Here is an 11,738-nt window from a genome sequence, read left to right on the forward strand (position 1 = left end):
GGGTTATCTAAGATCACCACATAGGACTGTGGATATGACACATGCCTTAAGACCTGTATCCATCTGGACTGGTATGTGGAAGTCAGGTAGGCTGTTCTCATGCATCTCAACAGCAGGAGAACCTATGTTTTGCCAAATTAATTGCTCCTTGAATGTCTTTGGACCTTAGTTCCCTTAAAATTTTTACCCAGATTCACTTCAGCAGTTGGTGGATCTTCAAGAGTAAGGCCAGGAAATGCACTGAGCCGTGTAGCACCTAGTAGCACCTAATTCTGAAGCTGTTGACCCTCACTATTCTGGTCACCTGAAAATCTAGTGATTATAAAATACGGCCACTATAACTAGGAAAACAATGATTGCTGATAAGAAAGTTATGCTGTTTAAACTTCAAAACGATGTACCAGATGAATCAGCCACTAATGGCTTGTGAATGAAAGGACAATGTCCTTTGCATCACTGGGCAGTTGAGGGTTTGGAGGCTTGTTATCTTGGCAAGTAGTTGAGTACATGTTACAGCCTGTGTTCCAGAAAAAAATGCGTCACTTTTCTTGAAAATGAGATCTACTGATCTACTCATTTGCATAATATGTCATGACTATATTGTAGATGGAGCCGTAGCAAGTGGTTTTAGAGCTGGGGCATGCTCCTCTTACTGGTATCTTTGCTCGGCACAGCTTCTTCTGGGTTGTCATGCTGTTGTTGTCCAAGATGCGTTATGAGGAAAGGGTGACAGACTTTTAGTCTAAGAGGACTAAAAAAAGTCTCTGAGAAGGGTGTGAATAGGTGGGAAGGAGGGCAACACAGAGTGGTGGCACTTAGCCCCCAAGTTTTGTCCCTGTACCTCGTGGGGTACGGAGGTGTTGGAGCGCTGGTACCGGAGCACCAGTGCTGCCAGTGCTTCAGTAGCTGGGAAAGTGCTGAGAGGTCAGCCGAGGCTGCAAGGGGTGTGAAAGAATGCTGTGGCGCGTTAACAGCTGTGGCTTGTGGTCTTTTATTATAGCTCTTCAGCTTATTACAGTGTAGCGGGGAGGACTTTGTGGTCCGTGGTGACATGCACCGCAGAAGCGCCAGGACCCTTCCAGATAGGGGCCTATTACGTCGGTGCCTGCAACCCCGCCGGGCGCAGTTCAGTGACTCCTCTTGCCCCTTCTGCTCTCCCAGGGTAAATTTCTTCATGGGAGTGATCTCTCCAAAAGAAATATGATCATCCCAAATGCCTGACGCCAGATTCTCATCCCTCTGGGGTTTCCACGAGACCTACCCTGTGACACCCCCCACCACCACCAAAGCAAAGGAGTTTGCAAAACCAGATTTTATGCCTTCCTATGGTGGTTTGGGGTTTCAGTGTCCAGGGAAGGGAGAAGTGAACAAATATGCTGCCCTGAGCTCCCTGTGGTAATTACAGCTGAATATAATAGGGTGGGACTAAATGACAATGCCTAAAGTAGATGAAGTCTGGAACCTGTGGTAGTTAATCCACGTCAGCTGTGATTTTTTCAGTAAGTAACTCTCTCTCACATGGTAGTCTTAAGTACCAAGTTCTCCTAAGTTGTCACCAACCCTTCCTCCCTTTACTCCATAAAATACAGCTATAGGTCTTGGTGGAAACATTGCATCTGATGCAATAATGCAAAGACTTCTCTGAAATACTCTGGCTTGCATACTTAAAGATGTATTCAGACATGGATTGCATAAAGACAGACGCAGGGATTTCTTTGACCGGGGACTATAAATTAGATTAACAAGAACCCAGCACCTGTAAGCTGATTTGACATGTAATTATATTGTTCTCTGAATTAATATCATGTCTGCATTTAATTTGAACTACTGCACTTCTCAAAATTATAGCATGTCTGTAGATTTTCTTCAATATACAAAGTTGCTATTATTAGAAGCAGTAAAGTATCTCCTATCGACAAGAAAATTCACTGGACAGTGCCTACAGACTAATTCTTCCAGTACAGTTGGCTGTACGAAGTTTCAGTTCTGGAATAAAAGCTATTTTAATGCCAAATAATTACTTCACAGAACTATTAGAATCTCATGAATCCACATGTTCAGGAGCAAAACATTCTCTTGGAAAATGTTTGACTATCTCATATTTAAAGAGACTTACCCTCTTTTTTTTTTTTTTTCCATTTTTAAAGGTTTTATTGAATCCATAAGAAGACATAAACGTTAGTAGCATTAGTGCACCACTATAAGAGCATTCTGTAACCCACCAGGAAAGAATGATATTCCCATGTTGTGGCACAACACGCTGCCTTTTTTATATCCTCTTCCTGGCATACTAAAAAAAGTTCGTCGTGCACGCAATATAAAGCAAAGACAGAAGATGTAACAGCAGACAAAACGCGGAGGAAGGGAATTGGACGGGAAGGAGTCCTTCCTAACTCCTCAAAAAATAACTGGAGGGTAGGGAGAAGGAAACCTCCACGCTTGCGGAGCCGCCTGTTCCGCCCCGGCCGGCAGGAGCCGGAGCCGGCCCCGAGGGCGGCGGGCCGGCGCTGTGGCCCCCCCGCTCCCCGCCGCCTCCCTCCCTCCCTCCCACCGACCGAGCGGCCTGGCGCGGCACTGCGGCGCCCCCGCGCGGGCGGCAGGGGCGCCGCCGCCGCCGCCGCGCCCGCTCCCGAAGGGAGACCTTCCTTTAAATGCAGCATAGCCATGTCAAAAGGCACTGATACATACATATGCATACATATATGCACTGATATATATATATATACACACACGCATAAAATGTTGAATGTTCAAACACAGAAGGATTTTCTAACAACAACATTCTTCACAAGGGAAATTGAAATTTCAGAATGTTTTCTTCTAAGTCATATTACTGCATCGTTTACTTCTTTGATGAGTTTCAGTTTTAATGTTGTTCTTGCTTTTTCTTCTTCTTCAAATGCAAAGTAGTTCAGAGATGAACTTGTAAACACAACAAATTTTTGCACTTCTCATTTCACAGATAGCCAATGCCCAAATTTCCAATGAATTTCCACAACTTCTGGCATTCAGTTCCATGTGCTGTTATGAAGTGGGCTTCAGCAAGTAGTAGTAAGAATTAAAAATATTCAGGAACAAGTCTCTGCAGAGATGACCCTTCTATACTTGATTGCATTACCAGAACAGCACAGGTCTAGAGGGCAGACCTTCTCACAAATGGCAATGGAGATGATGGCATTAAACCATGTATAAAATTGCACAGAGGACTCTAAACTAGTTATCCTCAGAGTAGAAGAAAATTAGGATCGAGTTTTAAATACTCTCCAGAGATCAGTTTTGCTTGTCCTTTATGACACCAGTCTGATTAAAACAGAAACAGTGAAGCCGTGCCTAGATAAGTTTCTAGCTAGACAGAGATAGTGTATTCTTAGTATATTCACACACATATGTATAAATATATACGTCCTGATCCACGACTGAAAGGGAAACCATTAAATGTCATTCCAACATACTTAAGAATTGTGGCTAGGAAGTCACAGCTGAAGGATTTTGACTAATCACCAAGTGATCAACGTCAAACACTGAATGTCTGGACATTTTCCATTCAAATAACATTTCATCTTGGGCCAACTGTATTTACAAACCACTAGAATGAAATTCCGTACTGTCATTTATCCATTAGTAAGTGACAACATTACAGCTGGGTGAGATGCAGGCTTACTTCTGCATGGAGCTCTCCCAGCTCTCCCAGCGGTGGTAGCTCCCGCTGAGCTTCACATGCCCATTCTGCAGGTCTCTCCTGCTCACCTCTGTGCATCTTAGATGGCATTGCCAAATTCAGAGAGGGTTTCTGCAGGTATGTGGGTGTATAGCGCGGTAATCTCTGACTGGTTACCTAAAATTTGAGGAGCCATTTTTCCATTTAAAGCTTTACTGCACGTTTCAGAAACAGCAGATGAGAAAAGCAGACATTTGTCCCTACTTGACTTATCATGTGTATCTAAACCTTCCCTTGCTCTCCGATCTCAGGCAGTGATGGTAAGGAATGGAGAAGCTGTAAAATAAGCCCATAGAGCTACACAAGAAGAGGATACAGCATGTCCTCACATCTTAGTCTTACTCCTTGCTTTCTGCCTTTTCTTCACCTCCTCTGAATCTCTCCTTTATCTGACCGACTCCTCCTTGGATGGTCATCTGTTCTCAGAAGAAAGCCACTGCCCCTGCACCTACTCCCCCACTGTGACCTACTCCCACAGAGCCCATCGAGGCACCAAAAACTCCCAGCTCTGGTTTTGAGTCTGGAATGGGCACAATTCCCTGCATTCAGCACCCTCCACAGCAAGAGCTATTGCCAGGTTTGTGTAACTCCCCCAACACTGATATAGGAAAGCCTGGATTATCTCTGCTGATATTTAAAAGCAAAAAGTATTTTTGCTGTAAGAAAGAGGGATAGATTATTTTCAATAGTATCATTACCAGGACATCATAAGACAGAGTTTGGCCAGATGCTTTTCGATACTTGTCCAGAAATTTCTCCATGTAAGGAGGCATACAGGTCAGTATGACATTGTATCATGAAAGTCTCAAGCAAGGTTGCTTTTGAAGACATCATTGGGATTCATCTAACCACAGGTGAATTTCAGCTGCATAGCTCAGTAGACAAACCAGTTCCACACAGAAGAAAATCTAATCTGTTTTAGGCTTGTGTGTACACACAAGTTCGATTCAATGTCATACCTGCATTGGTTTGTAAAGCAAATAGAAGAAATAGAATCATAGAATCACAGAATGGTTTGGGTTGGAAGGGACCTTTGAAGATCATCTAGTCCAACCCCTCCCTGCCATGGGCAGGGACATCTTTCACTAGATCAAGTTGCTCAAAGCCCCATCCAGACTGACCTTGAACACTTCCAATGCTGAAGCATCCACAACTTCTCTGGGCAACCTGTTCCAGTGTCTCACCACACTCAGCCTAAAAAATTTCTTCCTTATGTCCAAGCATAAATGCATTATACAATACCATCTCCACAGCCAATACACAAAGTTTTAATGTTCCTTTAAACTTTATTGGAGAGGTCTGTAGCAGTAACAAAATCCGCAACATCTTACCTTCATAAGTATTAAAAGCAATGAAGTACTTGAATACCTAAGTTTGTAACGATGGTCTAAAGCTGGATTTGAGACTTGGAACACCACGTTTTAGTCTGAAGAGGGTCACATACCTGTGCTGGAACTGACACTTTGTCATGGGATTCATGTTGCGATACCAAGAATCCCCTGGGATGTGGGTGTGGTGGGGGTTAAGAGAGCGGAGAGGGATTTTTAAAAGACGTAGATCCTGAGCATTGGCAGTGAAGGGGAGTAACATGATGGCTCACCATACGCTCTGGGTCCCAGCCCAAGGTAAATTTAGACCAGTCAATAGTTAATGCTACCTGGCTTCAGCCATAGATGTCCCCAAACCAGTTGTGTTTTGGTGGAGTACATGGAGCTGTGCCCCTGGCTGTGGGAGACAGGCTATGAGTCTGTGAGATATTTATACCAGCTCTAAAGCACCCGGAGTTTTCAGCTCTTTGCTTAGAGTCAGACTAATGGGAGGTGCTAGTCCAGTGGCCGAATTTAGTAGTTTGATGAAGAGCTGGACACTTCCAAACACTAGTACTAGTGTCCAGCTGCTAACAAGAGGTGCTAATCCTGGGCAGGTTTTATAGGCTATGGCAAAGCGAGGGAGTCAGAAATTGCAACAGCCTGAGCAAATCCTCTAATGTGCCATCATTTTTATTTCAGGGAAAAAAAACAGGGAGGAGAAAAGAAAAAAGTCCAACAAAGACGAAAGCAAGGAGACAAGACAGGAAAGCAAAGGGCGAGCAGCCCGAAGACAAAACCGAGAACAGAGGGAAAACAACAACAAAACGCAGCCGAAGAAAAGAAAAGCCCCAAATAAAGAACAGAACCTGGCACCCGTCGACACTGCACATTAACAGCCCTCCATGATTGTTTAAGTCTTATGATGCTGCTATCTCTACCAGATCGCCCTGACAGGTGCTCCAACCGTTCAGGCCGCAAATGGACAATGCTACCAGTTATTACTAAACTTTAAACAACATTCCAAATACTTCCTATATTCTCCAAGCAACCATAGTTTATTAAAGAGATTGACATGAGCCAAGGAAAAAAAAATCTAAAAATGGGATACTTTAAAACTGTTATATTATATGCTTCCATGCATCTGTAAAAGGCAATTAAGAAATTTTGTATATATAAATAATAGGGTATAAAATATAGCAATATAATAATGAATGACATTCAGATGAACAATGTTCTTTTTCTTTGTAAAATATTTTTCAAGTTATTGTTTAAGTATGAGGCAAGAGATATGTCTAAATCTGAGACGCAAATCGTATCCCTTCATATATTGTACATAAATATTAAGAGAAGGAGGAAAACGTTTCTGAAGAGCCAGTAGGAACCCAAGGTTTTATAACCTCTGGTGGAGCAGGATGGGGTTGCCCTGTGGTTCCCTGGTCCGTGCACCAGACACGGGTGAGAAACACCAGGGGAAAGCCGGCAGGGCTTCGCAAGCTGAGGGAAAAGAAGCAGAAGCATCTGCAGCTTTGAAGACTGAACCCCTGAGGCAGAAGGCGACGGAGCTGAGCTCGGATAGCGCTCTTATCTGTGGGACAACACAATGTTTTCTGGTCTAAACAGTGGTACCGTGTGTGCTGGTTTATGCTTTTTATACCTATGTGTAACTTAAGTCTACATTTCAAATCTTCTGGTGAATGACAAATCGTATTTGTAGGAGACAATGTTGAGTTAATAAAAACCAGAAAAATAGATCATGTAAGTATGTGTTTTTCACAGCGATGGTGTCGCCTTTCCTGTTGGGGGAGAGAATCATTTCATAGCTTCACAGGCAGAAGAGGACACAACTTACACCCACAGTGTGCCTCTAGTGAAAGAGTATCCACGACGATAAATCTATCGAAGGACAGAAATTACAAGCTTCTGTCCAATTTTAAATTCTTGTTCTAGTTCTTCTCTCTGACACAGCAAAGGTGAAAATATCCACTGCTCAGAGGACAAACCAAACCCCTCGGTACCATTCTGGCTATATTAGTGGCTAGAGTGACCCACAAGTGAAGCACAGGCTATGCTATACACTGACTCTCTGCTCAGAAATGGATTTACCCTTTACAGACACACACTGAGGAACCAACATGCTTCATAGTATGTGTTTTGTTGCCGTGCTTTCCCCAAGGGCAGTTGTCACAGGGGTAACAGCCTGCCCAGTGTGGTGCGTGGACTAGAAAACGTGGCAGGCGAGCATTCCCAGCCAGTTCCTGTCCCTATTCACTACTTCTGTTTTTCACAGTGAGTTTGACCTTAAAAAAGACTCTGCCCAACACTGAAGCCTGTCTCTCAGGCTGAAGAAGCCTGAACGACAGGCTTCAGTGACTTTTGGAGGAATATCCTCATCATCCAGACAGCGATGCAGGACAGTTTCCTACATTTTGCTTTGTAAGAGCTTTGTCTCTTAATGATGCATGTATAGATGCATAATAACATGGGTGTTTAAGGCTCCCACAGCTTGCCTCCAAATTCCATGAGAATTAGTCAAAACTTTCTGTAACCAGTCCCCGATTATATTTTTGCTGGTGAGAGGACCTATATGCTAAAGGCTGAATTTTAAAGATCGGTATCATACGCAGGTAAGTCTCATCACGTACAATGAAGTCTGAATGAGTAAGAGAGAAAAGTGTGCTGAATGCCTGTGAGAGGCACCTAACAGTGGGAAACTGGAGTGGGGGTGGCTATCTGTGGCCTCCCAGCTCCATCACATAACTTGCCTACGCCCTCCTCCAGAGTGAGCTGGTCTCAGTCTCCCACTACCGATCCTGGCAGCAGCAGTCATCTTCCTCCACCAGCATCTTCCCACCTTCTTGGCAGCAGCAACTGCAGAGAAGCTGGTCTCAGAGAAGTGGAGGGTGCAGGAACTGCGCTCAGCACCGAGACTCCAGGTGATGCTGAAAGGAGGCAGAGAGAGGAAAGAAGAAATCCTGCTGCTGCCAGACTCGGGTTGGCACCAAAAGATGAGGTGCAAGCAGCAGTTCTGGGCCGAAGGGTTGGTATCACCACAGAAAGCAGCATCTGGTGCTTCAGACCCTCTCCTGCAGCTGCAGCCACCCATCTGTCTGGGGGGCTGGCGGGCAGGCGGGCAGGCGGGGATGTTCAGCGGCTCGGGAAGAATTTACTGCTCCATTTACTTCCTCCAGGGATGGGTTGTTGTCCAGATGAAGTATGCCTAGTTGGATTCAGCAAACTAGACCACCAGCTGGACCACACGGATAACTGAACCCAGGGGAGCTTTGTCTATGACTCTTAAAACTAACCAGTAGGATTGTGTCTTTTCCCTGCCTTAATTAAATATAGGAGTTAAACGGCAAGGGGTTTTCAGATGGGAGACAGCTCTTGATAAATGCACAAGCAAAAGCTATAAAAATGATCAAGAGCGTTCAGAGGGGAATTAAAAAGAGGAAAAAGCAAAACAAGGAGCTAAACCCAGCATGTCCCTGATCTCAGTTATTCTCTACTACAACACTTGGAGGAGTCAAAGGAATGCCATTTATCTGGCAAAGATAGAAGACTGGAAAAGCAGTATCAAGTAGTTCAAGAGCTACAGATTGAAGGAAAAACAGGAGGGTGAAAGGAAAAGGAGAGAATTTAGGATACAAATGTGAGCTTTGTTATACACTGCCACATAAACCTTTATTACAAACTCCAGTGTGCCTCTCCCTGCTTACGCAAATGGCAGTGACAAGAGAGACAGTTTGTCTTACCAAGAGCAAGACTTGGAATACTATCACCTTTCAGCAAGGGATAAAAATGTAAAGGAGTTGGCTTGTGGCAGTAGTAATTCATAGCAATAGTACCTGAAAAACCATGATACAACTTTTCCTGGAAATGATCAAGGAAGCTGCCGTCATGTTGTTCCTTCCCACACAGGATAATGTTTGATAATATTTCCTGTAGCCATGGTGAAGCACTAAAAAGTACATCCAACTCATCTGGCAGCTAAAATTTTCTCCCGTCCTGGCACTGAATGTAGACTACCCTGATGGTAGGTGAACTACTCCATTGGGACTCCCAAGAACCTGAAGAGGCATATGGACCTTTGCAGGTCAAATATATTGCAGGGACAGTTTTTGCCCACCCAGTAATAAATATGTAAAACTGGGAGTCAATGATCTTACATGTTAACTAAGTAAGAGCTAATGGGGACTCATACGACCTTGTTGCAGAAGATCTGATTAAGTACTGCAAGTAGCTGTGACTAAATTTGTGTGAAACTTCTTTCCTGACAATTGCTTCCCAGTTACAAAATACCTCAAAACCTTAAGAGTCAATTTTAAGCAATTTCTAGAGGATTATGAACAGAGTAGGATTATGAACAGAGTAAGATTATGAACAACTTTTCTTAAAATGGGAGCTAAATTGAGTGGGTGTTAATCGTCAACCAAATTCATAGTGTGTTAATTATTAAAGAACAGGTCTGGAATAAAATACTAAATATCAGTTATGGTCAGTAGATAAACACAAATGAGGTGCTATTTCTAACAGTTAAGCTGCTCAGGGAATTATAATCGAAACAAAGAGGCAGAAAAATGCAAAAAAGCAACTGTTATGGCCCAGGCTTCAGATCTGTCTGACCAAGCTGTAGCTTGTTCTCTCAGCTGGTTCCGTATTAATGAAGACCTGAAGAAGGGAATCCAGTATTAAGGTATCATAAACAGTATAAGCTCTGAACTGCTGAACCCTTCATTGAAATTGTCCCAGCAGGTTTATTCTGAGCCACCAGAGCAGAGTTGTTAGGCTGATCAATGCACTAAATAAATGACAGGTTTTGCTGTACCCTGTAGCAAAGTGGCACCAGTGACCAGAAGGATCAGCAGAATGGGACCATCACCATCATCAGTCATCCCCCACAATGAAGGTCTTGTGTCATACCCTCTACCAACTGCCTCTGGATACTTGTGGTTGATATGCTGATGGGAAAGCAGCACAAGAATATTGTTACTAATTCAGAAGTATTCCTCTATAGCCCTCCTGAGTCACATTTATTTTTTGTTTCTGTGGTTTTAGGCTCTGAAATTTATTGAAGGCTTAACTTTATGATGCAGCATGAATGTACCATGACTCTTGTACTTAATTGCTATGCATTGTTACTTTCAGAGATAGCACTGGGTTTCGTTCACATGGTTCACATGAAGTTGCAAGATTCAAACAAAAAAATCTGCATAGCAAGACGTAACAACTGATCATGGCAGCCACTCTTCACAGTGACATTCTGCAAGTGTCAGCTGAAGCTGCAGTTTCAGGCTTGCCTAAGTCCAACAGGGAAGGCTTGGGCAGTACTGTCACATTTTCAGGCTCAGATCTGCTACTTTACTGCCGTTTTTTAGCACAAAGCTTACACGGTAAAGACCTTGCACTCTCATGTGGCAAGCGTACTCGGCAGTTACACATCCTCAAATAATTCTCCCATATGGCCTCTTGTTAACGGGGGATTAGATTTTTCCTACTATTTTGTAACAAATTGGCATAATTTAAAGAGAAGTTAAGTCAGCATGTTTATTCACCGTTATAATAACCCGTCTGTCCCTTACATCTTCCTCTCCTAACTTAGCACTGATATTCCTAGTGGATTTAGGCTTGCTCTTTCAGACCTAAATGTCTGAAAAAACAGAATGCTAATTGCATTTGCCTTTGAGAAACAAGGAGTACCCATTGATTGGTTTGGCACAGAAATTTCTGGGTTTTCATGGGTGGATGAAATGTTTGTTGATACTGTTCTCTAGAGTATTTCAGAGTACTAATAGCGTCCATATCAATCCCTCATACACAAGACAGTCATTCAATTTCTTAAAAATCAACTCTCTGCACTCCTGCAGAAGGCTGGCTGGAAGTGCATCTTGCCTGAAGAACATCTTTTTAGATATAAAGCTGTCTGAGAATGATGATGCATATGTCAGCAAGAAAATGGGCCTTTAAGGATCTTTGCAACTGGCCATGTGGTGCTGCTTGTTAGAATTTACTAAGTATTCCTAGGAGTAATCTTAAGACGTATTTCAGCACCTTGTGGCTCTGTTTCCATCTCAACCTTACCTCATCCAATCTGGGCTGGAAAGGTGAATAACAGGGACAGTACTCTCCACCTTCCTCTCTCAATGCACACGAAGGTCTGCACTTACACTGCGCATACACCTAAATTACCCTGTCCTGCTTAGCTCACATAGACACTGTAGATGGATTTGGTTTTGAGTCATTAACCATTCTTCTTTCTGACTGGCTTTTTAGGTACACATATCTTCTGAATTTCCTGTCTCCAGCTGACCTTTTGAAGCTCTGGTCATTGTGGTCACACACAGAAGGAAAGCGTGGTCTCACATTCACCCCTATTCTTGCTTCTTCCTCCTGTCCTCTCCACTTCTATCCAAGTGTCCTTTCCTCCCCCTTTCTTCTCCGCTACCTCCGTTCCTCTCCTTCTTCTAATCCACCTCAGGTATTCTCACTGACAAATCTAACTGCTGCCTGAGTGGCAAACTGAGTGCATTTGACTTCCGAGTCTCCTCTTTTTCCTTCTCTTCACACCTCTCCCTTGCTTCTCTCACTTCAGTTGTTTCTTCTTATGAAGGCTACGAAGTAAAGTGAAACCAACCCGTCCCACTGCCAGACATGCTTTAATCACGGAGCCTCAGCCTGGGGAAAGGAGGGTGGGGTGAGCAGCCTCTCTTGGA

At 43.5% G+C, this 11,738-nt stretch overlaps 1 protein-coding gene across 1 annotated transcript in view; it reads left to right on the forward strand.

Moving 5' to 3' along the window:
• RSPO3 (R-spondin 3) overlaps positions 1–6,777 on the forward strand; it is a 62,633-nt gene extending 55,856 nt beyond the window's left edge. Inside the window, exon 5 of the mRNA XM_075145795.1 lies at positions 5,728–6,777. Within this exon, the coding sequence (XP_075001896.1) occupies positions 5,728–5,921 (194 nt within the window). The 3' untranslated portion in view covers positions 5,922–6,777. The remainder of the gene's footprint in view (positions 1–5,727) is intronic.
• The last annotated feature ends 4,961 nt before the right edge of the window (positions 6,778–11,738 follow it).

This window comes from Calonectris borealis, chromosome 3, assembly GCF_964195595.1.
Source record: "Calonectris borealis chromosome 3, bCalBor7.hap1.2, whole genome shotgun sequence".
NCBI classification, from domain to species: Eukaryota; Metazoa; Chordata; class Aves; order Procellariiformes; family Procellariidae; genus Calonectris; species Calonectris borealis.